This window comes from Prionailurus bengalensis, chromosome A2, assembly GCF_016509475.1.
Source record: "Prionailurus bengalensis isolate Pbe53 chromosome A2, Fcat_Pben_1.1_paternal_pri, whole genome shotgun sequence".
NCBI lineage: Eukaryota > Metazoa > Chordata > Mammalia > Carnivora > Felidae > Prionailurus > Prionailurus bengalensis.
In genome coordinates this window covers 161,683,101-161,710,549 of record NC_057348.1, presented here as the reverse complement: position 1 = coordinate 161,710,549, position 27,449 = coordinate 161,683,101, and the positions used below count along the sequence as shown (strand labels likewise).

At 49.5% G+C, this 27,449-nt stretch overlaps 1 protein-coding gene across 3 annotated transcripts in view; it reads left to right on the top strand.

Moving 5' to 3' along the window:
* Nucleotides 1-26,813, top strand: part of ZNF777 (zinc finger protein 777) — a 28,670-nt gene extending 1,857 nt beyond the window's left edge. Inside the window, exons 1-6 of one of the 3 annotated variants that reach the window (XM_043589852.1) lie at nucleotides 1,146-1,272; nucleotides 3,117-3,968; nucleotides 5,201-5,327; nucleotides 7,348-7,461; nucleotides 21,937-22,188; nucleotides 25,605-26,812. In XM_043589852.1, coding sequence (XP_043445787.1) covers nucleotides 3,132-3,968; nucleotides 5,201-5,327; nucleotides 7,348-7,461; nucleotides 21,937-22,188; nucleotides 25,605-26,761 — 2,487 coding nt within the window. In that variant the 5' untranslated portion in view covers nucleotides 1,146-1,272; nucleotides 3,117-3,131 and the 3' untranslated portion in view covers nucleotides 26,762-26,812. Of the gene's footprint in view, nucleotides 1-1,145; nucleotides 1,273-3,116; nucleotides 3,969-5,200; nucleotides 5,328-7,347; nucleotides 7,462-21,936; nucleotides 22,189-25,604 lie in introns of those variants that run through there. The other 2 variants (XM_043589850.1, XM_043589851.1) reach the window with 2 other exon arrangements.
* Nucleotides 26,814-27,449: the final 636 nt, after the last annotated feature.

Sequence of the window (27,449 nt, the reverse complement as noted above, 5' to 3'; positions counted from 1 at the left end):
GGATAAACGCTTCCTAAAGAGCCTCCCGGTTCAATACAACTCATCATCATCTCTTGGAAAAACAAAATACAGTGGAGATTTCAAAATGCCCACCTCTGGGTTGAGGTCTCCAGGGCCCTTGAATGGTGTATAATTCTGAGTGAACCACACCGGGTCATACAAGAAACTGGCACGGCTTGCTTTCTTTTCTTTTCTTTTCTTTTCTTTTCTTTTCTTTTCTTTTCTTTTCTTTTCTTTATAAATTGATAGGAATGGTTCTGTATTATTCTGCTAAGGTAAATGAAGCCTGGAGACCCCCATCCACTTGGGATACAGGAGGCAGGGAGAGTCGGTTAAATCCTGTGATAAAGGTCCAGAATCCTCTCTGCCCCCCCCCACCCCCCATGGTTTGAGAATGCAAGCTTGTTCATCTTAGATATTATATTTACAGCTCCATCCCTCTCCTTGGCCATTTCTTTATGCTTAGGGTAAAATCAAGCCACAGGTTTATTGGTACTGACGACATTATAGCAAGGGGCTTTAATTTGGGGGTAGAGGAGGGGGTGTGCTCCTGTGGCCCCCTCATCCCTCAGCAGTCCTCCAAATCTGGAAATGGGAAGAGCCAGGCTAATAATAGAGAGCAAAGAAATGGTAGTTTCCTTGAGCTCTGATGAGACTGGTTGGGAAAGATATCTTAGCCTGCTGGCTCTCTGTACTGTACTGGATGGGGCTTTTTGTCATGGTTTTAGTTAAACCCCTATATCACTCAGGGATACTAACTTGGCCCCTGGGGATTTTCCCTTCTTCCTAGTAGTTGTAGACAAATACCCTAATCCCCCTCCCAGCACAGGGCCCTGATGGGCTCATTGTGTTGCATTATGCTAGTCACTTGCCCTGTGTCTGAGGCTCCAGGCCTGGCCTCTGTCTGCCTTCGCCGGTGAGGAGCTGAGAGGTGGCTTACTTGTTGATGAGTCTTCAGGTCTAGGGGTCTGCAAAGCCCTTGAAAGTGTTTGCGGACTTTTGTGTGTAGGCCAGTGTGTGTTTTTTCGGGGGGGCGGGGGGCGGGTGGAGAATCCCTAACTTTCATTAGGGTTTCAAAGGCGTCCCTGACCCCTGGCTTTCAGCGGCCCTGTCTTTATGGGCAGGGCCTTCCCTAACATAGAACCTACCCCCAGGTCTTTGGGAAGTCTCCATGCCTCTGGATGTTAGAGGTGGAGAGGATTCAGAACACTTACCGACCAGCTGCCCGGAGGCCCAGGTTCTGCGGCCAGCCCGCTGTGTGACCTTGGCCGAGTGAGTTGGCCTCTCCACGCCTCAGTGTCTTCATATGCTAAGTGTGGGGAATGGTTCTCAGAGTCCCTATTTCATAGGGTTTCCTGGGGATTAAATGGGATAACCCTTTAACATGCTTTACACTGTTCATGGCACACAGTAAGTGCTGAGTAATTGTTAGCTGTTATCTGACTAATAGGCTCTCACATCTGGCTAGCTGCAGAGCTCTCGGATCGTACTTACCTCGGAAAACATTCTGCCTGAACAGGCCTTACGTTTTCAGTTCTTGGCTTGAGAGTGTGGTGCTGTCTCAGTTAAGGCTCTCGTGAGTGAATGAATGAGCAAATAAAGGAAAGAGAGCGGGAGGAAACGTAAATAGGTTTAGGCTCTGACAGGTGACCGAAGGAGCGTCATTTTTGTTTTTGTTGTGACCCAATCACGTATACTGTTCATTCATCCAGCAGACATTTATTGAGCACGTACTACATGTCAGACTGGACACCAGGGATATACTCCTTTTCAAACAAAGAGAAGGGGCATTTCAGTTGTATTAAAGATCGCTTGTGTGTGGCACAGTGACAGGCCATTCAGATTCGCTGAAGGAAGATTATGAGGAAATGGACAAACATGTTATAGAAGGAATTCTGTTCAGCTCCAATAAAGCTATTGATTGTCTGGATACGTAAATACAGAGCTAGTCATTCAGAAGACCTTGGCTTCACCTCCCCAGTGACACAAGAATTCTCTCAATGTGAATGTAGCAAGGTGGGGAACAGGAAGAGAGTGAATAAAGAAAGTCTCAAAAGGAATAGATCTTTCTTTTGGTTCTAGTCCCCACCAGTGTTGAGGCGAGTCACAGAACTGGCTGACTTCGGCTCTGTTTCCAGTCTGTCCAGGCCTTGGCTCCTCAGTTCCCATCTCACAAACCACAGGGAGGAACCCAGACCACCAGGAGTGCACCTACCTCAGTGGACCATCTGCCCCAGGGACTTTGCCTCCCGTACAAGTGGCTGAATTGCCATATCCCTGGCCTGGCTGAAGGTCTCTCTTCTCTCTTTGCTTATAGCCTGGACTGCCCAGAAGCCCACTCAGCCTCTCCAGGAGGGGCTGGGTCCATATAACATGTCTCAAAGTCAAACCTATACCATATAAATCCTTTGAAAAATGCTATTGCTAAGTCAGTAAGCTTTTATCAAAGAGCCTGGGAAACAAGGTAATTGTGTGTCCTCACTACTAGAGTAAGTGAGGGAAAGCATGAAGAGGGCTGGGACTACCTGATCATTCACGTAAGAAGCAGTGGGGCCAGATGGCACGTTCATCTTCCAGGTAAGTCCTCGAACAGCACTGGTCCCACCGCTGTCTCCTCCCACCTTGCTGGGAGTCTTGGGGTAGTAACAGTGCCCGGCACTGATAAAACTCTGCTCTGTCGTTTCGCCAGGTTTTATTTCATTTTATGCTCAGTGCTCAAACTCAGCGAGGTGGTCTTTGTTTCCCGTGTGAGGACACTGCGAACAGGTCGAGTAACCAGGCAGCGGTCCGTGTGGACAGGACCGAAAGCCAAGGCCAGCGTCCGTCTCATACGCTGCTGGTCATGGGTGATCCTGTGAGGCATCTGTTGTGAAGAAAGAGACGCCTCCATCAAAGCAGAAGGTGGCATGGCCGCCCTTTCTTGGTTGTTAGTTGTGCTTTTATAACTGATCTCTGAATCAGCGTGAGGTTCTCAAGAAGAGAGTCGTGTCCGTGGAACAGATCTTGATTGCCAATAAACCAGAAACCCTTTTTTATGTGGGTGCCTAACTTTGGCGTTTATTTTGCCAGCTGGAGACTGTGGCCTTCAATCCTGCCCTTTCTTTCCTTGACCACAGGTCCAGCAGCTGGACATGGAGACCCACCGCTCCTCACCTCTGTCCTTCCCCAGTGTTCTGCAAGAAGAGACCCCACGTCAGGCCCCTGCTGGACCCCCCCGAGAAACTCTGTTCCAATCGCGTGTTCTTCCCCCCAAAGAAATTCCTTCTTCGTCTCCCCCCATTCCCCGACAAGCCTCCCTGCCCCAAACTCCCAAGCTAGAGACCTCTGGCCGAATGCCACACGTTCTCCAGAAGGGACCCTCACTCCTGTATCCTGCCGCTTCTGAGCAAGAGACTCGTCTCCAGGGTCGCCCGGCTTCTCAAGAAGAGACCCAGTATCCACCCCCAGCTGCTGCTGAACAAGAAATATCACTTCTGTCCCACTCCACCCCCCACCAAGAAGCCCTCCTCCACTCGCCTGAAGTTCCTGAGAAAGACCCCCTGACCCTGTCCCCCACAGTTCCCGAGACCGACATGGACCCCCTGCTTCAGAGCCCAGTTTCCCAAAAAGACACCCCCTTCCAGATCTCTTCGGCAGCCCAGAAGGACACACCGCTCCCGACAGCGGAGATCACCCGCTTGGCTGTGTGGGCTGCCGTCCAGGCCGTGGAGAGGAAACTGGAGGCCCAGGCTATGCGGCTCCTGACCTTGGAGGGGCGGACGGGGACGGCCGAGAAGAAGCTGGCGGACTGCGAGAAGACAGCCGTGGAGTTTGCAAACCATCTGGAGAGCAAGTGGGTCGTGCTGGGGACCCTGCTGCAGGAGTACGGGCTGCTGCAGAGGCGGCTGGAGAACATGGAGAACCTGCTGAAAAACCGAAATTTCTGGATCCTACGACTGCCACCAGGCAGCAACGGAGAAGTTCCCAAGGTAAGAGCTATCCCAACTGGGGCTTCCCAAGGAGCGATCTGAACTGGACGTGTTCTAGGAATTTCATATAAAAGAAGGGAAAAGAGATGCTTAAGAAGGAAACAAATACTGGGGGCGTCTGGGTGGCTCAGTTGGTTAAGCGCCAGACTTCAGCTCAAGGCATGACCTCACGGTTTGTGGGTTCAAGCCCCGCATCAGGCTCTGTGCTGACAGCTAGAGCCTGGAGCCTGCTTCAGATTCTGTGTCTCCCTCTCTCTCTCTGCCCCTTCTTGGCGCGCTCTCTCTCTCTCTCTCTCAAAAAATAAATAAACATTTAAAAAAATTTAAAAAAAAAGGAAACAAATACAATGATACCTAGTTGCCAACATTGCTGCACTAAACCCAAGATGGCCCAAATTCAGATGATTTGTCCCGTTAATAAAACCCTACGTGAATAGAAGAGAACGTCCGATGACATCCTAGTGACCAGGGACCGTCGATTTGGAAGGGTGTTCAATTCACAACAGGTGTGAACCCGTGGTTCACTGTTGAGGTGGACGGAGAACTTGGTGAAATGTTCCAGGGCTCTGTCCGGCCCGACGCTTTTATCAGTTGACTTATAAATTATGTTGATGCCAGTAAAAAAATGTGATTTCAAGAGGTATCCTAAAAGGCTAGGGAGTGGTTGGGTTTTAATATTATGTCCCAGAAGATCCTGATAGAACTTGAACGTGGACTGGTTTTCTTTCTGTTCTTTTGTGGGTTGTCCCTGTTCACAGCCTTACGTAGGGAAGAGACTTGGACAACATTCTGGAGGCCAGTGCTTCTCAGATGTTCTTATGTACTTGAATCCCCTGGGGACCTTACTAAATGCAGAATCCGATTTAGTGGGCCTACAGCGGGCCTGAGGGGCTGCATTTCTAGCAGGTTCCCTGGTACCATGGTGCTGGTCTGCAGACCATGCTTTTAGAGCCGCAAGGATTATCCTAGACAGAAAACGGACCAGATAAAATGAGGCCCTTACTCTGTGGGGCCAGGACAGTGGCTAAAGTCAGGCCAGGTTTCTAGAGAGATCCGTGGTGAATACCTACAGCTGTGCCTTTGGGCCTTGCCCACTCCAGTCCTAAGAAGAGGTGTTTGAGCCAGGGCGGTGGGTGGGGGGAAGAGTGGAGCCTTTCACCGCCTTGTGATTTGGCAGCTGAGGGCCTATGACTGCCTTCCGGTCGGTCCAAGCTGAGCTTGTGTGGTTTCAGGTCCCTGTCACCTTCGATGATGTCGCCGTCCATTTCTCAGAGCAGGAGTGGGGGAACCTGTCGGAGTGGCAGAAGGAGCTCTACAAGAACGTGATGAGGGGCAACTATGAGTCTCTGGTTTCTATGGGTAAGGAGAAGGTTCGCTTATGGGGGGCTTCCTCGACACCGGCCTGGGGTTTGGAAACGTTGGGAGTTCTGTGCTCCAGTGCTCCCCATAGTCAAAAACAAGGGACACTGGGGCAAGGAGGGGGAAGACAGACATCAGGGTCTCACCTTTATATGAGTTTCCCCATGGTGTGTGTGTGTGTGTGTGTGTGTGTGTGTGTAATGAATTTGTCCAGCAAACTATTATTAAACAGAGTGCGAGGTGCTTCACTGAGAAGCACGTTACTTAATCCCCCAACTCTCCCGTGAGGGAGACAGGACAAGTGTTAGTGCTCCCGTTGGACCATCCAGCTGACTGAACATTGTCCCTGATGGAGGGCGTATGTCCCCCGGGTTCTGGTCTCCACTGTGCATAGAGAAGGCTGTGACCCAGGAGTTTAATACTCATGCCAGATCCCTACCAAAAAGTCACAATTTCACTGAGAACTCTAATACCCCAAAGTTTGTGGATTCTTGCTGTTTTCATTTTAATAAGAGTATTTAAGGAGGCAAACCTGGGAAAATATACTTTAGTTTTATAGGTATCCTTTTCTCTGTGATGGGAAACTCTTTGGACACACACAAAAAGTTAGAAAAACATTATATATGCTGTTGCATAGAAACTTTGATTCTTGTCAGAACCGTTAATTTTCTGCACACATACCTCCCCGACAGGACTTTTTTCTTTTTCATTTTTTTCTTTTCTTTTGAAAGCATATACATAATTGTGAAAATTCAGCAATCTAGATTTATATAGTAAGGAGCAATCCCTGCCCTCCCCCCAGTACTTCTCCCCAGAGGAAACCACCACAGACCCTTTGGCAGGTATTAAAGCACACACACACACACACACGCACGCACACACATGCACACGCACGCACGCACACACGAGGCAGGTACTCGTGCATATGCAGTCTGTGGTGTGCACGAATGGGATTGTTCACCTATTTTACCGAGCAGTAGGCTGTAGACAGCTTTCCATGTCAGCTCAGAAAGACGGGGCAGCATTCCAGGTGAACCTCTGGGCATTTGACCTTTCTGCTGTCGATGAGCGGCAGGCCGATTGCGTCTTCTCGCTGCCACCAAACGTAATCGACATCTCTGTGTATTTATGTGTGCTTCTGTGAGTATTTCCATGGGACACATTCCAAGGAGGAGGTTTGCCGAGTAAGGAGAGTGCAGGTTTACAATACCACGGCCACTGCCTCCAGAAGGCTGTGTGTGTTTACAACACAGAGTGTGACAATGTCGTCTCACCGTGCCCTGGCCCGAACCGATGTCCTTCCATTTTAAATACTTGTCTTTTCTGTCGGGTGGAAAATAACACTTCATTATTTAAGTATGTCTGTCTTCGATGACTGGTGAACTGGTGTATCTTTTCCTGCGTGTGCTGGCCACTTGCATTTCCTCTGTGAATTACGTACTTAAATTTCCTTTTTTATTTTTCACTTATTGTAGAGGCTCTTTATATATAATGATGGACGTTAACTATTTAGTATAGAAGCCTCACCTATGACAAATACGTGCACATGTATTTCCTCCAGGTTTATCTCATAAGTCTGTCTCCAAAGAGCTTTAAACTTTTTTTAATGTGAGGCACACTATTACTATCGAGTTTGATGGCTTCTAGGTTTCATCAGGATTAGTTTTTCACTCTAGGAGATTTCAAATCTCTTGGGTCTTTGTCATGAGAACCTGAGCAGGCATTGGCGGCAACGGTAGCCACAGATGACAGAGGGCCAGTTTCCACCGGTGGAAGGCAGTGCCTGCTGCGGCTCCCTCGTGGGAGGCCCTGGTTAACGCACACGCGTGCAGGCCCACACGCACATATGCACGCACACGCGTGCAGGCCCACACACACCAGGGCCCCTAAGGAGAAGGGCTGGGAACTTGGCCCGTTTCTCTTCCGACACGGCCCCTGGTAGGGTGGCTGCTCCTAGGGTCCCGGTCACCCAGGTGACACCTCACCACACAGGATGCCTTCTTTCCTTCCTTCTGCCCAGACTATGCAATTTCCAAACCAGACCTCATGTCGCAGATGGAGCGTGGGGAGAGGCCGACCATGCAGGAACAAGAGGACTCTGAGGAAGGCGAGACGCCCGCGGATCCCAGTGCTGGTGAGTGGCTACTGGGTGGCCCGGAGCTCTGCCTTCTAGATCTTTCAGCACTCAGGGGGCCCAGCATGGAGCGTTGCAATCCACAGTAGACCCCGGAGGGATGTGTCAGCAAGTTGTGTGCGGGAAGGAGGCCTGCAGGTACTGGGGCCTGCTGGAGGCCTCCTCAATCCCCAGTGGCCCAAGTGGCTAACAAATAAAAATGCCACTGGGTTCATCGTCTTAGGGAGTGTTTGGCCTTGTCTCACTCTTGCAGGAAACAAAACCAGAACTGAGAGAAAAGTGGTCACTTGGTGGGATGCTAGTGATCATGCATTCTGGAGCCCCCCAGAGAAGGGCCACACTCTGGGTCCTACAGCCAGTCAGTGGAAGGATAGGGACAGGCAGACTTGACCGGGAATGTTGTGCAACATGCAGGACAATGTCTAGGTGGGACCGTTTGAGGGGCACTCGGGTGGCTCGGTCGGTTGAGTGTCCAGCTTCGGCTCAGGTTATGATCTCGCGGTTTGTGAGTTCGAGCCCCGCGTCGGGCTCCGTGCTGACAGCTCAGAGCCTGGAGCCTGCTTCGGATTTGGTGTCTCCCTGTCTGTCTTCTGCTCTCTCTCTCTCAAAAGTAAATAAAGATTAAAAAAAATTTCTTAGATGGGACGGTTTGATGGAGGCAGCAGAAAGGTGCCAAGCAGGACTGGCCATATTCTCAAGTACAAACTCCAGTGTCAGGTGCCTGCCCTAGAATCCCAGCTTCTCTGGTCACTCGTGGTTTGATGTTAGTTACTCAGCCTTTTTGGAAACTTGTTTTTGCCATCTACAAAATAGGACTGGGAACAATACCTAGGGCCTGATGGGGTGACTGGCGTGCACCAGTGGCCCAGTAAACCCCAGCTGTTCTCATTCTGCGTGGGGTCTTGTCCCTCCCCAGCCGCCCTATCCGTGGCCCACATGCTTGCCCTGCGGGTGCTTTCGTGGTGCACAGTCTGTTTTTGGAGTTCCTGCTCTGGAATCGCCTTTGGGCTCGTATCATCTACCTTGAAGGTCTGCAGCGAAGCTGATGCTTGTCCTTCGCAGCCAGACATCATTGGTGATCATATCTTTTGAAAAAGATGACAGTCTCGCGGGAGAACTCATTGGAGCCTACAGCCAGGTCTTGTTATGAAGTAATGTCGCCGATTCCGGGACCTGTCAGCCGGCTTCCGGCAGGAGGCCCAGAGACACCGAGCAACGTCAACCCCGTGGACCGAAAGCAACGGCAACTGACAGAAGAGACAGAAGCCTGTGGAAAATGGGTGCTGGCATCCTTCAGAGAAAGCCAGTGGCCTTACTTCCTAGAGACTCACACTAAGAGTAGAGCCTCCTCTGAATTCATTCTGGCAGACAAAAAAGACGATTTAAAAGTAGGCGAGAACGGGGGCTTGGGGACAAAGTATAGTATCTGGCAGAGGGTCCTTTGGTTTGGAAGAAAGTAAGCGTATCCAAAAGGCTCGCGTGGCCACAGCCAAAAACGAAGGTCAGGTGAGAAGAAGAAACATATCTGAAGCAGAAGAAATGAGAAAGAAGGCCTCGGAGGCTGAGAATGAGAAGACGGGAGAGCGGTTTATGGTAAATGCCCTAAGGTCCGGTCTGACGTCCCAGGAGGATTTTGTGGTCCACGCACTGCTTCTCTAGCGTCTTCTTAGAAGCGCTGGGATGACATCGATCCCCGAACCCCGTCGATGTGTTCACACCCTCATCACAGATGGGCCTCCCACAGGGTAGGGCCAGAATTGAAAGCAAATCACCTCAACCCACTCTGCCTCAGGCCGGGTTTGTTCTGGCACACGCACATCTGTGGCCCGAGCTTCCGTGGGAAGCGGCCGCCTCACAGAGGCTGCCTTGTGTGGCTGGAATGTGCCATTTGTTCCACTGACCATCTCTGGCGTCTCAGAGCCTGGACTGGAGGGAGGACAGGGGAGGACGTGGGAACCAGCATCACACAGGGCTGGCTGTGAACTCGCACCCCGGTGCGAGACCAGAGGCCCTGGCCTCTGGACGGTGGGATTATTCTGTGAATCTGTGGTGATCTGAGCCCCAGACGTGCTAGTGGTAACCTGCCTGTTCTCGTGTCTTCTCCCTGAGAAGGGTGGCTGCAAAACCAGCTGTGGTGTGATACTGGTGAGGAAAAGCCTAGCACGTTGAGAATTTTTCACAGTTCCAAATGCATTGAACATGACAATTTTATGAACTGGCTAAGTAAAATTTATTCAGTAAACTGTTATTTATGGTTTGGATCCCTGAGGGCAAGGAGATCCAAAAATGATTCAGATATCGACTCTGCTCTCCAAATACTCAGAGCCCGGGCTCCCATTCGTGGCCCTATGAGGGGGCAATAGAGGCCCGGTGAAGCCAGGTGCCGTTTTCACCTAACAGATGAGCAGAGAGTAAAACAGACCAGAAGGCATGGCTGAGATCCAAGGTCTCAGTCTTTTTAAAAAGCAATTTGATATTTTTTTTAGTCTGTAAATACGTTTTAAATATTTCAAGTGTTCATATACTTGACCTAATCATTTCCTTCCCTTTCTGAGAGTCTATAGCACGGAAGAGAATCCAAACGATGGATTAAGATGTACAAATATTTTGTTGCATGACAATAGTCTCTTAGCCACTAAAATCATAAGTGAAGTTTGTATACCATATGTTTCATTTGTGTGTTTATTACTTAGTTCATCAATTTGCATATGTCAAGAGGCTTATAGCAATAACCAGCCCCCCTCTACCCCCCGCATTTAAAATTACAGTAAGGAACGGTGGGAGAGCTGTGGAGGCAAGCATCCAAGCCCAATCGACTCTACTGAGATAGGAGAGCAGAAGAGGCCTCTTTGGCAAGTGGAATGTCTAGTGGGAACTTAAAGAGCAAGTAGGAGTTCCACTTGCCCCAGGGAGAACTTACTGGAAGGAAGGAAGTCTGGAAGCTAGGAGACCAGGCGGAGACTTTTTGTAGTCCAAGCAGGCGATCGTGGCGTAGCCCAGGAGAGAAGCGGGTATTTCCAAGATCTGTTTTGGCAGTAGAGACTTCGAGACAACCTGCAGTTGGCGGGTGTTGACCGAGGGAGATTGTCCCCCCGCCCCGCCCCGCCCCCCCCCCCCCCCGCCTGTGACTGCAGTAGGACACTAGATGGAGGACAATAGGAGGTGCAGACCTAGACATACGACAAGAACATGTCAGGTTTGAGATCCCTGCAGGGGTTCCAGGAGAGAGTGTTGGTGTTGAGAAAGCAGCTGAATAAAGAGTTAAAAACAGAAATGTGAGCTAGAGACAGACATCTGGGCATTGGTAGCATAGGCCCAGTCTGGAGAGGGAGAGGAGAAAGAGCAGAGGCCATGCCCTTGGGAGCCCTGAATTTTAGAGTAAATTTGGCGATTTGGAATATATCAGTCTGGGTGGGGCCTAGGCGTTAATATTCTTTAAAACGCTTCCAAGATGATTCTCGTGCACAGCCAGGATTTGAAAAAGGAAGGATGAAGCAGAGGAACCGAAGGAAACGGAAGGAGTGGTCAGAAAGGTAGCAAAAAATTAGGATAGTTGGGGCCCAGCAGGCAGCTGGCTCAGTCGGTAGAGGATGCAAAATTCGGATAGCGCATTGTTGGGTGTTTCAAGAGGAGGGCGCTTCCAGAAGCAGGGAGCGTGGTCAACCATGTTGGATCCTGCAGTGCAGCTCAGTGAGGCAGAAACTGCCGTGTCCACCAGTGACCTCGGCAGGAGGAGCGTTGGCGGTGTGATGGAGTGGATGGAGGGGAGAATGGGAGGGGAGGGAGGCAGCGCCCACCATCAGTGAGTGGGGAGTGGAAATAAGGGGGCAGTGGCTGGGGGAGCGGACCCTGTCTCCTTAAGATGGGGATCGCTAACGCCGAGGAGGGATACTGATGGCAGTGATCCAGTTGATAGGGGAAGTTAACGATGCAGAAGTGGAAAATGTAAATGTAACATGAAGTCCAGGATGTAAACAAAGGATAGGAAAAAAAAAAATTCAATGAAGAAATGCGATTTCATTATGTTTCCACTTGACTTTTTTTCCTATTTTTTGTGTGCTTTGTAGAATGTTCTGAAGTAAGTATATATTACTTCTTATTGAGTAAAAATAATTTTTGACAAAAACAATGCATGAAGAAAGACTTCGAGTTAAAGATGGCAGGTTGAACATGTGTTTACTCCTACCTCCCAGAATCCTTCTAAAGCAAGAGCGAAGGGACTTTTAAAAGGAATGGACAAGGAGACAACAGCAACCAAATCTTGGAAGTCTGAAAGCAGATGGCTGGGTGATTACTGATTTAGAAAGCTAAATCCAAAATTGGTATTGGGGAAAGCAGAAAAGAAACTCGATTTGCACTCCACCCCCCATCCCTACTCAAGACTTGGGAATCAGCAGTACCAGAGACTCTAGGTATCTTTGGAAATGGGGGCAAAAGTGGTGTTAAAAACAGAAGATTGGTCAAACATCTTTTTTTTTTTTTTAATATTTATTTTTGAGAGAGAGAACACGAATGAGGAAGGGGCAGAGATGGGGGTGGACAGAGAATCCGAAGCAGGCTCCCACTGATATCCTGATTCGGGTCCAAACTCACAAATCATGAGATCATGACCTGAATTGAAGTCGGATGCTCAGCCAACTGAGCTACCCAGGCGCCCCAAAGTCAGAGATCTTTTAAAGAGGCATTTAAACACTACCATATCCCCTCCGCTGCCCCCTTCAATCCCTACAACTGGCATCTGCCTCTGCCAACCCTCGTGGACAACCAAGGCTTACTCCCTGGAGAAGACGAACACGAGGATGTCTGAACGTGGACGCCAGGCACAATGGAGAGTGGGCACCATGCTGAAAACAAGGGAATCAGTGAAACTTGACCTACAGATGTTGAGATCTCCAGCCTTCCTCCCTAACCGGACTCCAAAATGATACTGACATCCAGGACGAGACCTCAGGGCAGTGTATTCGAAGAGTCTTGTCCGGAGACTTTTGGGACCAGCCCAAGGTATTTCCCAGTGAAATGACTCCGTGAAGTCATCCTGTTGGGAAACCCATCACTAGCAAGCCCTACCTAAATACACCAAACTTTAAATCTCTTTTGAGTATTCTACTTATAAATAGAAAACCAAGAACCACAGACATTTGGGGAAAGCCTCTAATATACAGAGGCCAAAGGAAAAGAAAGCAGAAAAAATAGATTCCAAAGAAACATGGACCATGCAGGGAAATTTAAAAAACTATGTTTTGGGGCACCTGGGTGGCTCAGTCGGTTGAGCGTCCAGCCTTGGCTCAGGTCATGATCTCGCGGTTTATGAGTTCAAGCCCCGCGTCGGGCTCTGTGCCGACAGCCCAGAGCCTGGAGCCTGCTTCAGATTCTGTGTCTCCCTCTCTCTGCTCCTCCCCTGCTCACACTCTGTCTCTCTCTCAAAAATAAATAAACATTTTTTTAAAACTGGAAAATATTTTCCAACGATTCTAGGGACTTATATCAGCCAGACCCTTCTAATTAATGTGAGAAATGAAATCGAGACGTTTTCAAGGTCTCCTGTGCGCACCCTCTCTCAAAGTGGGGGAGGCGCTTTGCTGAAATGAGGACGTAAGCCGAGCAAGAGGTGTTAGGAGCTCCAACATGAGCGAGGCGAGGCAAATCCCTGGGGTGCTGCCGAAGGGGGATCCCAAGAAGACAGCTGTGCACCTGGAGGCAACCAGTCCAGACTGGAGCACATCAGAAGGTTCTAGAAAATTTTTCTTCAAGTAGATGAAAGTAAGAAATGCCCATTATATCTGAATGTTTTGAAGAGACCGTTACAGAGGAGGTTGGGGAGTTTAGAGCCCACTTCATGAAAACAGTAAGCTAAGCCAAGGGAAAAAAATGATCAACTCCAGGGAAAGCAAAAACGTTCGCAGACAGACAAGTGACTGTGGTATATACTACACATTCGATTTTACATAACATTTATGTCGTCTAGTCATGTGAACACCTGAAATTAATCCAGCCAGAGTTGCAACCTAAATTGGAAGGATGAGGGATTTGGAAAAGATTTGCCTGGATGCGGAGGGATGGTCTTCATGTTCAGCTCTTGGAAGTCAATAGGTGATGTTTAAATTGAAAACTCAAGGAGTATCAGTAGATGTCTGTTCCTTAGAGTTAGGAAGGGGAATGACAAAGGAATCAGCTGGAGTTGCCTCTGGGGAGCAGGAAATAGCGGTTGGGAGTGGGGGGGGGAGCTCTTTAAAAACACATTTTGAAAAACTAACCCTTGGCCTGGGTACATATATACATTTTTTTTTTAAGATTTTTTTTTTAACCTTTTATTTATCTTTGAGAGAGAGCGCGCGCATGAGCAAAGGAGGGGCAGAGAGAGAGGGAGACACAGAATCCAAAGCAGCTCCAGGTTCCAAGCTGTCAGCACAGAGCCGGACATGGGGCTCGAACCCACGAAGTGTGAGATCATGAACTGAGCCAAAGTCAGACGCTCAACTGACTGAGCCAGCGAGGCGCCTCTAAGATTTTAAAAATTAATATGCCAAAAACTTTTAAAGTCTAACAGAAAGTGCAGCTGTAAGAAGGTTGGAAAGCTAGTGTTGACCATCATTGCTTTGCTTTGAGCTGATAGGGAAGGTTAACGTGGCAACACCCGTTTTTACTTTCCAGTAAAACTCTGAAGTTTCATCAGCGCAATTCAAAAAACGAATGCAGAGAAAGCGAAAGTCCCACACAGTTCTCTCTCGCAAGACAACAGTTTATTCCTTCTAATTTATGTGCACATTAACACATACACAACTTTAATTATATAAGACATAAATACCTTCTCATTGTAAAAAAAAAAAATATATATATATATATATAGCAGTACATACGTTGGGAACTCGCTTTTTTCAATTGCGTCTCTTTGACTTCTTTGCATGTAAGAACATACAAATCTTTTTTTAGTAGCAGACTATAGTATTCTATGTATTGATCTCATAACTTATTTAAATGAACTCCCAATGATGTACATTTAGAGTGTTTACAAGTTTCAGTGCTTCACTAAAGATCCTTTGTAAGTAAATCTTATGCACTTGTCAGAAAGTTGTTTAGAAGTAGACTTTGTGGATAGAAGGGTAGACCATTAAAAAATTTGATACATACTGGGGCGCCTGGGTGGCTCAGGCGGTTGAGCACCTGACTTCAGCGCAGGTCATGATCTCAGAGTCTGTGAGTTCGAGCCCCGCATCGGGCTCTGTGCTGACAGCTCGGAGCTCTGTCTCTCTCTGTCTCAAAAATAAATAAAAACATTAAAAAAAATAAATTAAAAAAAATTGATACATACTTTAAAAATGTCCCTCAAAACTGGGGTGCCTGTGTGGCCCCGTCAGTTGAGCGTCCAACTTCAGCTCAGGTCATGATCTCACAGTTTGGGGGTTCAAGCCCCGCATCAGGCTCTGTGCTGACAGCTCAGAGACTGGAGCCTGGTTCGGATTCTGTGTCTCCCTCTCTCTCTGCCCCTTCCCCACTCGCACTCTGTCTCTTGCGCACGCGCTCTCAAAAATAAACATAAAAAAAAAAAAAGTCCCTCAAAGCAATTGTGCCAATTTATACACCTTCGGTTTTATACACAACCATGTGACTGCCTGTTTTCCCCAGACTGAAGCCGATATTAGGTATTATTTATCTTTTTATTATTTGCCCAAAGTGATGGCTAGAAAAGACAATATTTTGGTGCTTTCATTTGACTTCTGTAAGAGCAATGTTGAGCCTATTTTCCTACCTTTATTGATCACCAGGATGTCTTGTCTTATGAATTATCTTCTGCTTATTGTCCTTTGGGATTATTCATCTTTTTATTGATTCGTGAAAGCTTTTTAAATGTTAAGGGTATTAGGTCTTATTATGTATATAAATATATGGTTTACCTTTGTATACAGTATTTGTGTGGCGGTGGGTATGGCTGTTTTAAATTGTTGTGTGTTCAAATTTATCAGGTTTTTTTTTTTTTAACGTTTATTTATTTTTGAGACAGAGACAGAGCATGAATGGGGGAGGGTCACAGAGAGAGGGAGACACAGAATCAGAAACAGGCTCCAGGCGCTGAGCTGTCGGCAGAGAGCCCGACGCGGGGCTCGAACCCACAGACCGTGAGATCATGACCTGAGCCGAAGTCGGATGCTTAACCGACCGAGCCACCCAGGCGCCCCCAAATTTATCAGTTTTAAGTTTCTGCGTATTCAGATTTACCCATTATTTTCTTTATGGTGACTGGGTTTCACATTATGTGTAGAAATACTTACTCAGCCCCTTTTATTTAGTAAACATGATCACAGGTCTTGGGCCTATGAGCTTTCAAAAGCCTCTAAAACTATTTGAAATCTGAAATAAACTATATTTTTTTGCTCCAGAAAACAAAAAATCGCAGAATATACATAATGACACATTTTAACTAAGTGTCTGCAAATATAACATTATTTCAGCTTAACTATTAAATGTGGTGCTCACAGACCCACCATACATTTGGAAACCATTTGTAGGATAGTATTTTTTTTCCCATCTTGCAGGGGTTCTTAGGAAGAATTGTACTTACAGAGATCACAAACCAAGCACATATTAAAGAAGTCCCTCATCACCAAACAATGTCCAGGCAAAACTAGAGAAATTCTTTCCAAAACAAGTTACAGCTAAAAATGAGAGTGGGTATGTGTTGGGCACATTTCACGTTTGGCGTGGCTGGCCAGACGGCCTCCAGAAGGAGTATCTGAAGTCCCAGAGGGCGTGGGGTAGAGCCTCTTCCACACCTCACAGTTGTATAAAGAAAGAAAAAAGGAAAGGGAAGAAGCTGTGCTTTCTTCTTCTAATACTAATGTGATTTCATCGTGTCTAAAGTCTTGTTTCATCAGTGATTTATTTTGATGTCGAGATGCTTGTCTTGTTGGGAAGCCAGTTGTCTCCACTCCATTCATTCATTCATTCATTCATTCATTCATTTGTTCCCACTCCATTTATTTAAAACTTTTCCTTACTGTTCTGCCATTGGTCATAAACTATAGTCCTACAAGGGATATGTCTTTATTATTTTTTTTAATGGAAGAACAAATTACTGCCTATAATGTATATTTATTTTTGAGAGAGACAGAGTGCGAGTGAGGGACGGGCAGAGAGAGAGGGAGACGCAGAATCCAAAGCAGGCTCCAGGCTCTGAGCTGTCAGCCCAGAGCCCGACGCGGCACTTGAACTCACGAACCGCGAGATCATGACCTGAGCCGAAGTCGGATGCTTAACCTACTGAGCCACCCAGGCACCCCACAAATTACTTCTTATAAATGCAATTTGGTTGTCAATACTGTTTCAAAAGTTGTTTGGGGTGGGGAAGTCTTTTTGATGGGAGACAGCTGGCTTCCCTACTGTCTAACAAATGGAAGGGAAGCATGAAAATGTATAAACATGGCACATTTTGAGGGAAAAAGAAAGAAACGCCATAGAGAGGAGTACAGTTACATTCAGCTGAGAGCGTGGTAGCGGGTTTGGCAGAGCGAGGTCTCAAATCCCACAAACCACCCCCCCTCCCCATCTTAGGAGGGAGCATTTCTCTGAGGTATAAGAAGCCCCGTGGGTCACACAGACAACCCAGAACGCAGGGATACATGGCCGCAAGTGCATCGCGTTGGGACCCATATGGCAAATTCTTGCGCAAGTTAGATCATTTGCAATACTTTGCTTTCAACAAAATTGAAAGAGAACCTAATTAAGTTGTCAGCTAATAGGTCATTAGAAACAGTTTTTGATGGTATGTTAACCATGTGTGCTTTCATAGCATTATAATTCAGACAAATTCAAAGAATCAAGTGATGATTCCGTAACAAAGCTCCCGCCAGCCCATCCACGTATCTTTGTAAATGAGCTTTCCCAATGCTTGTATTTATGAAAATGAAAATTAGGAATATATTTGATTCTGAACTGTGTCTCAATCAAGCAATAAGAATATTCATTCTCAGGGGGCGCCTGGGTGGCTCAGTTGGTTAAGTGACCGACTTCGACTCAGGTCATGATCTCGCAGTTTGTGGGTTCGAGCCCCACATCGGGCTCTGTGCTGACATCTCGGAGCCTGGAGCCTACTTCAGATTCTGTCTCCCCCCTCTCTCTACCCCTCCCCTGCTCACACGCTGTGTCTCTCTGTCTCTCAATAATAAATAAATGTTAAAAAAAATTATAAAAAAAAAGAATACTCATTCTCAGATAAGCAAACTAATTGGTAAAAAAAAAAAAAAAAAATTCCTCCCATCCTTCTAAGAGACGTTTCTAATACATTTTTTGTTTTCTATCTTGAATAACCACTGTGTATCATTCTATAGTAATAATAACTAAGGATAACTTAAGCCAGGAAGACAACAAGTAGAGAGCCCTGTGGTTAGTAGAAATGAAAGCAAGATTAATCTTTCAATTTACATACACATTTTTGTGGCAGAATGGTAGACGAGGAGACCTGTGAAAGTCTTCTAAGCATAAAAATATATTCTATTAGGATAAAATTCTGTGGGCAGAGTGGGAATGGAAATAGAAGTTCAGGGTGCAAAGGGATGATACAAAAATTGCAAGTATCAAAGAAGAACTTGTTTGTGTGTTTTTTAAGTGAATAATAGTGGGTTTAAAATTGTTGCGGTCCTTAGATGCCACTGGTGACATTAAAAAGTGACGGAAAAGTTTATTTTAAAACATCAATATTTACAGTATTCCAGAAATGACATCTTTTGCAGTTACTGAAGCATTTGATATGTTTATTCAAAAAAAAGTGCAAAGGGGTACCTAGTTTTTAAAGACTACTTTAAGGGGGCGCCTGGGTGGCTCAGTCGTCTAGGTGTGTGACTTCTGCTCAGGTCATGATCTCGCAGTTTGTGAGTTCGAGCCCCGTGTCGGGCTCTGTGCTGACAGCTCGGAGCCTGGAGCCTGCTTTGGATTCTGGGTCTCCCTCTCTCTCTGCCCCTCCCCTGCTCGCACTCTGTGTGTGTGTGTGTGTGTGTGTGTGTGTGTGTGTGTGTGTGTCTGTCTGTCTGTCTGTCTCTCTCTCTCAAAAATAAATAAACATTTATTTTTTTTTTCAATGTTTATTTATTTTTGGGACAGAGAGAGACAGAGCATGAACGGGCGAGGGGCAGAGAGAAAGGGAGACACAGAAACGGAAACAGGCTCCAGGCTCTGAGCCATCAGCCCAGAGCCCGACGCGGGGCTCGAACTTACGGACCGCGAGATCGTGACCTGGCTGAAGTCGGACGCTTAACCGACTGCGCCACCCAGGCACCCCATCAAAAATAAATAAACATTTAAAAAAAAATTTTTTTTAAGACTACTTTAAATTTTTTTTTTCAACGTTTATTTATTTTTGGGACAGAGAGAGACAGAGCATGAATGGGGGAGGGGCAGAGAGAGAGGGAGACGCAGAATCGGAAACAGGCTCCAGGCTCTGAGCCATCAGCCCAGAGCCTGACGCGGGGCTCGAACTCACGGACCACGAGATCGTGACCTGGCTAAAGTCGGACGCTTAACTGACTGCGCCACCCAGGCGCCCCTAAAGATTACTTTAGGGAGGAGGCAAGCAAAATGTTTTCAGGTGTTTGTGAAGTCAGGGAAGATCTTCTCCTGGTGCCGGAGTCACGGTCGTGCCTGTGACCCTAGCACAGAGACCAGGATTGCAGAGAGAAGCGGGCCCTGCTGGTGGAGCGCGGTGGCCGGTGGCCCCGTGAACACTGGAAACTGGCAGGGTTAAGGGAAAGAGCAGAGGGGCCACTGTCCCCTCCCCCCCCCACCACCACATTGGGAGAGGAAAGGGGAGGAAGCAGGATGACTGAGCTAGAGCAGGAGCAAGGCACCGACGTGAGCGTGTGTGACTCCATCTTCTTTGTGAGACAGAGAATAGGATGAAAGTGTTCTGGAAACTTGGTTGTTGGGGGAGAGGTAGGCACATCCATGTTTAAGGCTGCGGACAGGGCATCAGGGACCATCAGAGCTGCCTTATATTGCCGCTACTCCCCACCGCTGGCAGGAGACAGGTTGGCTGCGTGGAAGAGGATTAAAGGGTTGCCGGGCATCGGGAAGAACGCAGCTTTGGGTCCTGTGGCATCAGCTGCCAGTAAGTGCACTCGGTGGCTCCGCTCTCCCCGGCTTTGAGCTTGGGGATCACCAGTGCCCGCGGTTAACAGCCAGGAGGCTTCACAGGGGCAGGGACTGTTGGCTTTGTTTACGAGTTTCCTGGTTTCTTTTCTTTTCCCACAACACTTATCACCTTCTAGCTTACCATATAATTTATTAATTATGTTTATTGCCTGAGGTGAGATGTGTGAGGGAGGGGAGAAGCTCTGCTATGCTCACTGATGTATCCCAAGCCATTCGAACACCCCATCGCCCATAGTTGGTGCTCAGTAAATCTGCACTGAATGAATGAATGAATGAACGAATGAATGAATGAATATGTTTAGGCATTATACATTTAAATTTTTTTTTTAATGTTTATTTACTTTTGAGACAGAGAGAGACAGAGAGAGACAGAGCATGAATGGGGGAGGGTCAGAGAGAGAGAGGGAGACACAGAATCTGAAACAGGCTCCAGGCTCCGAGCTGTCAGCACAGAGCCCGACGCGGGGCTCGAACTCACAAAGTGAGATCATGACCTGAGCCGAAGTCGGACGCTTAACCGACTGAGCCACCCAGGCGCCCCGGCATTATACATTTAGAAGTTCCTTAATTAACAAAATGATTTTCAACCGTGAGGGAGTTTATGCCGGCACAGCTCTCTCCATATGGAAGAAAGTAAGACTGAATCCCTACCTCACACTCTACACAAAATAAATTTCAGATGGAGCAAAGACCTAAATGTAAACAATAAAACCATAAAAACCTTGAAATAAAATCCAGGAGACCAGATGAACCATCCAGGGGTGGAGGAGACCCTCGTAACTAAGACAGAAAACCCAGAAGCCATGAAAGAAAGAGGGACATGGGTGACCACGTGAAAACGTGAAGAAAGCGGTCTGATAAGAAGTGGCACAGAGTCAACAGACAAACGTTAGATTTGGGAGTGTCTGAAATGCTGCTAAGGGAAGACGGGTTATCTTTAGCACAGGAACCAAAGGACCCTTACCGATTGACAAAAACAGAACACGGTTCATGCAGAATCAACTAGAAAAGGCCAATAAGTAAAAGAAATACTCAGATCACCCGAGTCAGGAGAGTATCAGTAAATTGTCAATTTACCCCCATCTGAGTGAGGAAAATTTTAGGTGTCTGTCACTGGCAGGGGTGTGGGGAAGAGGATGTTCTCATGCAGGTAGAAATACGAATTGTCACAGCCTGGCTCAAAAGGAGCCTGACGACTTCTACCAGATTAAAAATAACGACACCTTTGACTCCGCGGCCCCCGCTCCTGGGGCTCTCACGGAAATAAAATCCCTAGTTGATAGGCGGCCATGTAAATCAACATGTGATTGCAGCACAGTTGATCACGAAAAAAGACCAGAAACAAAAAAGTGAATGTTCCTGCGGGAAGGGAGTGGTTGCACACACACGCAGCACTTAGGAGGAGTGCATTAGCTGTGCAGAAATTGCCGCGCAGGAATTTCTACAGGATACCTGAGAGGGAAGAGGAGGTATATGGCAATTTTCTTTTTTTTTTTTTTAAACCAATAATGGCCAGAAAATAAAAAACAGATACGCATCAACTTGTTGCAATAAATAACCACAGAAGCATAGAGAAAAATACTAGGTTAACTACAGGAGTTGCCGGGGAGGCCATAAGCTGCGACAGGGGAATTGAGGGAAAGGGAAGGGCAAATCAAAAGAGAAAAATCTGTGCACTAAAAGAGTATGTGCGAGATCCCACTTAGGCAACATGATGCCCGTGTGTGTGTGTGTGTGTGTGTGTGTGTGTGTGTGTGTGTTGACATTTGAAATCACCTGCAGGCCTACCGGCAAGTTGAAAAAAAAGGCAGTGTGTGTAATCAGATGCTGTTTAACTAAAAACAAACCCAAGAGCTCCGAGTGTACATGTGCTCGTGCTTGTTAACTGTGGGCCGGGGTGGTGGGGGGACTCGGGGGGCTCTGGTCTGTCTGTGCCGGACCCCTGGGGCATGGGCTGGAAGGGTGTGCAGGGTGAGGAGATGGTTGGCCTTTTCGTTATTCACCTTGAATGTAAGGGAGAGAAACTGTCGACTTTGGCTGGCCTGACCCGGGAAAGGGAATTAAGATCTCTTTTTAAACCCTGGCAATACTATTTTAAAAACTGTAGGGGTTGTGGAACACAAACTCTGCATCTATTTAACTTTACTCCAGTTCGTACAAAATGTCCAGAAGATTCTGTCTACTCACTCAACATTGTATTTCCTCACGGTCTCTAAAATCAGAATTCTTGAAATGTAAAATCTAGGCTGCAGAAACCTTGGCCGTGCAATGACCATGTTCTGGGTTCTTTTGTTTCCCTCCCCCACCCCCGTCCCCTACCCCTCCCCGCCCTCCCAGCACATGACGGGATCGTGATTAAGATCGAGGTGCAGACCAACGACGAGGGCTCAGAAAGTTTGGAGACGCCGGAACCCCTGATGGGACAGGTGGAGGAGCATGGCTTTCAGGACTCCGAGCTGGGCGACCCGTGTGCGGAGCAGCCAGACTTGGACATGCAAGAACAGGACAATACGCTGGAAGAGTCCACCGAAGGCTCCAGCGAGTTCAGCGAGCTCAAACAGATGCTGGTGCAGCAGAGAAACTGCGCAGGTCAGTTGGAGGGGGTCCAGGCGTGGGGAGCGGCTGCCATCAGGCCCGCGGGCAGGCCCCTGCCTCGTGGGAAAGTTGGAGTTTCTCTCCGGAAGGTCATGTGGCAGTGATCAGTGGATAGGTGTGACGTCCCCGGCGTGGTCTCAGGTGCAGGTGTCCTGCCTCAGGATTTGTAAGAATCGGTCTCTGGCCTGGGCAGAAGGTATTAACAGCCAAAGACTAGGTCAGATGAGGACCCAAAGGGACCTCAGAGATCATCTCCCTCCAGCTCCCCTCCTTCTACAGGCAGAGAAGGTCAGAGCAATTGCCCAAGGTCACGACATTGGGGCCAAGCTAGAATTTCCGTCTCCCGGTGTGTCCTTGATGGTTCTTAGGTCACTCTGGAAGCCTCAGTGACCCGGAGATCTCAACCCCCACAACGCATGCTTTTTAAAATGCCGGACTAAGCGGTCCCTTCCCGGTAGAATCGAGCCATCACTTGTGTTTGATCGTGAAACCTCTGGGTCACCCTTCTGCACACTTGGGAGTTCTTGCTCCTCGGGAGTTCAAGAACAGTGAGGAAGTGTCGCCCTCAGCAGCCTGAGCTCAGGACATCTTTTGTGGCTGATTGATGCTGAACGGTCCGGGCAGTCCTGAGAAAATCCCCATCTTGTCATCATGGTGTATTTCTAAGACGCACCATTAGGCTTAGTTAGCTACTGTTTTGCTCAGGAGTTCTCAGCTCTATTCATAAAGCAAATCAGCCTGAACCTTTCTTCAGCCACCCTCGTCTAGTTTGGGAAATAAAATGATCTTCTACTTACCAGCTGAACTGGGAAGCTTCTGCTCTTTTTTCCCACTTTCTTCATCTACTGTGGGAGGTAGGAATTAAGTGAGTTCTACCGAATTTTTAAGGAATACACTTAGGTTCTGGTTTTTGTTTAGATGTTTTGTTTATGTGCAAAAGAGTCATTAGCTATCCTATCAGTTTATATGCTGTTTGTACTGAGAAATGTGTCCACATCCATTTTTCATTTAATAGGTTTTTTAAAGTATTATGCTGATGCTTTAAAAAAATTTGTTCACTTTGTAGATGATTCCTTTGCAGTTTGCCTTTTTTGCACGTCATAAAATAGCACGGACATCTTTCTTAGGCAAAAGATGTGGATCTAACTCCTTGCTTTTAAAGAACTGCATGATATTCCAGAAATCCTTCTAATATGCCATATGCTGTCTCTGGAAAACAGTGAAAGACATGGGGCAAACTCTGAGGATGTGCCACAGCAAAGCCTCACAATAGAAAGGCCAGAGTCCCCTCTGGGCACTCCCGTTAATTCTACTGGGAACCTTAGGAAATTACTGAATGGCACTTGGTGGGATTTGGAGTCCTGGGTTTTAGGGCTGTTTCATTCTCATTTCACTGAAAAAACAAAAACAAAAACTTTGATGCTCAAGGAGAGGTTTTTTTTTTTTCTTTAACGTTTATTCATTGTTGAGAGAGAGAGCACAAGCAGGGGAGGGGCAGAGAGAGACGGAGACACAGAATCCGAAGCAGCCCCGGGCTCTGAACTGTCAGCACAGAGCCTGAGGTGGGGCTCGAACCCACAAACCGTGAGATGATGATCTGAGCCGAAGTCGGACGCTTAACCGACTGAGCCACCCAGGCGCCCCTCAAGGAGAGTTTAAATGTCCCAAGGCGCCCATAGTTTCCCTGGGTCTTTCAGAAACAACCCTCATTTTCAGGATAAGCACAGGGACAGCTAATTACCGATCTCTGAAGCTGCCTCCTCCTTCCTGATCTTTTAAGCATCCTGTTCTGAGGATGTTCTGGGCCCCTTGCTACTGAGAATCTGTTGTCCAGCCTGAGCGGGGACTGGCACACTTACGTCCTGCCGTGTCCTGGGTTCAGAGGAGTAGAACGGGCCGTGGCTCGGAGGTCACTAACGAATTTGTGGCCAAGACCTTGGCCAGCTCGCGCATGCTGCCTGCTTGTTTCCCCGTCAGCTGAGGAGACAGACTAGGTGGTCCCTAAGTTGCAAGCTCTGAAAAGGTCTGACTGCACTTACTTTATTTGGAACTGTCACTTGGTATCTCTGGGGTGGATGCCCCACGTCTGTGTTGCTCGACTTACCCTCTAAGAGATAGTGAATAAAAAGACACCAGTTGTCAGGCGAGAACTTGAAAAAGTTCTCGTTTGTTTGCTTTTAAGAATCCTGCAAATGCCAACTATTGCCACGTCCGCCTCACAGGTGGGCCTAGAAAGGTGAGTGCCTTTCTCATGTCACACAGTGTGTGACACCAATTATCAGTGTTTAGGGGGTTGCCAAGTAAGTACTCGGCATCTGAGAAAATGCAAATAGGAGTCAGAGGCCACTCCTTTCCTCTAGGACTTAGGTGCTCGGGGAACACTATAGAACACCACGCAGAACAGCTAACAAGTTGGGCCCTAAAGGGCCAGCCTAGAGGGTGGAGGGCGGGGTGGAGGAGCACATCGTCCAGTCCGGGAGTTCGCAGAACACCCTCCACAGCAGAGCGTGGGGGAGAGGCAGAGGAGACCCCCCCCCCCCGACCCCAGCTTCAGGGTCGGTAGAGCCACCGCAGGTGAGTCCCCCACCTGTGTGTGCGCGGTGCCACATGAGAAGCCTGAGGTCCCCAAGTCCTGGGGAGGCGCACCAGCTTGTGCTGTGCGCTCAGGGGCGCTTGAGGGCTGCAGCTTGGGCAGGTCAAGGAAGGTTTTAGGGCAAAGACAGGATTGGAGGTGGGTGTTGTGTGACCCGGGTGATTTGGAGGCATGGAGAGGAGGGAGCAGTTGCTGGAGGAAGGCGAGTAAAGGCACCTGAGGGAAGCCCTGAGGTGCGCTCAGGAAAGGAGACCTGGGAGCCAGAAAACAGTGACAGCCTGATGAGTCAAGGCCCTTTCCATAAAGATGGTAGAAACCCACCTCCCCAAGCAGCCTAAGTGAAAACCGGAAGGCGTGGTTATTGGCCCACGATAGGAATCCATAGGTCCAACCAGCATGCCAGCTTCAGGCACCCGGGACCGTAGTGGTTCCCCGGGGGGCTCCGCATGCTGGGTTCCTTCGTTCCTGCTGAGTACTGCCCGCTAGCAGCTTGGGGAGATGGGCGCCGGGCAGCCCCTTTCCTGCTCCCTCTGCATAGAATTCCCAGAGAGGGCTCCCACGGGCCACTGGGGGCCTGGGCTCCTTCCTGACCCAACCCCGAGGCCCACCTGGGTCAGACACCCAACCCCGTGGAGGTGGGAGCCGCGGGGCGGCAGGGAGTGGAAAGGAGCGTTTTCCCAAAAGAAGGCACCGGGGCCGGTGAGACACAGGCAGTGTGTGTGGGCGAGGGTGAAGCCACCTCACCCGCCGGCGCCCAGGGCGGAGGCTCCGGGCGACAGCTGACCTCTCTCCGTCTCTCTCCCTGTCCCTGGAGCAGAGGGGATCGTGATCAAAACCGAGGAGCAGGAGGAGGAGGAGGAAGAGGAGGAGGAGGACGAGCTGCCGCAGCACCTGCAGGCCCTCGGGCAGCTGTCGGGGCGCTACGAGGCCGGCATGTACCAGACCCCGCTGCCCGGGGAGCTGTCCCCCGAGGGCGAGGAGAGCCCCCCGCCGCTGCAGCTGGGCAAGCCGGCCGTGAAGAGGCTGGCGCCGCCGACGCACGGGGAGCGGCACCCGGGCGACAACCGCGGCTCCTCGAGCCAACAGCAGCGGAACCGGCGCGGCGAGCGGCCCTTCACCTGCATGGAGTGCGGCAAGAGCTTCCGGCTGAAGATCAACCTCATCATCCACCAGCGCAACCACATCAAGGAGGGGCCGTACGAGTGCGCCGAGTGCGAGATCAGCTTCCGCCACAAGCAGCAGCTCACGCTGCACCAGCGCATCCACCGCGTCCGCGGCGGCTACGCGTCCCCCGAGCGCGGGCCCGGCTTCGCCCCCAAGCACACGCTCAAGCCGCGCCCCAAGTCGCCCAGCTCGGGCAGCGGCGGCGGCGGCCCCAAGCCCTACAAGTGCCCCGAGTGCGACAGCAGCTTCAGCCACAAGTCGAGCCTGACCAAGCACCAGATCACGCACACGGGCGAGCGGCCCTACACGTGCCCCGAGTGCAAGAAGAGCTTCCGCCTGCACATCAGCCTGGTGATCCACCAGCGCGTGCACGCGGGCAAGCACGAGGTCTCCTTCATCTGCAGCCTGTGCGGCAAGAGCTTCAGCCGCCCGTCGCACCTGCTGCGCCACCAGCGGACTCACACGGGCGAGCGGCCCTTCAAGTGCCCCGAGTGCGAGAAGAGCTTCAGCGAGAAGTCCAAGCTCACCAACCACTGCCGCGTGCACTCGCGCGAGCGCCCGCACGCCTGCCCCGAGTGCGGCAAGAGCTTCATCCGCAAGCACCACCTGCTCGAGCACCGGCGCATCCACACGGGCGAGCGGCCCTACCACTGCGCCGAGTGCGGCAAGCGCTTCACGCAGAAGCACCACCTGCTGGAGCACCAGCGCGCGCACACGGGCGAGCGGCCCTACCCCTGCACGCACTGCGCCAAGTGCTTCCGCTACAAGCAGTCGCTCAAGTACCACCTGCGGACCCACACGGGCGAGTGAGCGCGCCCGCCGCCGCGCCGCCCGGCCAGGTGCGCCGCCAGCTGCGCGGCCGGCCCGCCCCGGACACCTGCCCGGCCGCCGCCGCCGCGAGGCCCGAGCCGGGCGGGCGGGGGCGGGGCGCCCCCAGCCCCCTTGCCGTGAGCCCCCCTCCCTCCCTTCGTCCCTCCTCCCAAGGACACGGGGGTAGTGAGACCAGGTCGCTTGCTGCCGTGTTTACCGTGTTTACCGGGGGCCCCGGGGGGGGCGGGTGGGGAGTGCGGGGACCTGGGGAACCCCCTTCGGGCTGTTAATTTCCTTGACAATAAAATGGATGAAACCAATCAGCACGGGGGGAGTGATTTGGCCGCCGGCCACTCGGAGGGGCGGTGTAGGGCCACTTAGTTGGGGAATAGAACTTTATAATTACCTTTTGGATACTGTGGTTCTATTTGATAATAATAGAGTAATTTTTAAAAGACGAGCGTTTCCTGTTTGCCGTTTTTGTTTGGTTTTGAAGGGGAGGGTTGAGAAGGTGGCCGAGGGGCGTGTGCCTAGCGTCAGTTGACAGGTTCTCTGGAGCCCCTCTTCTGTGCCCACTCCCTGTGTTGGGTGGTGGAGGGGGCGCGGAGCCCGCGGATTAGAACAGGGAAAAGGTGGCGAGCTTGTAGTGAATCCCTGGACGGCAGGGCGGACGCTCCTGGCTGCGGAC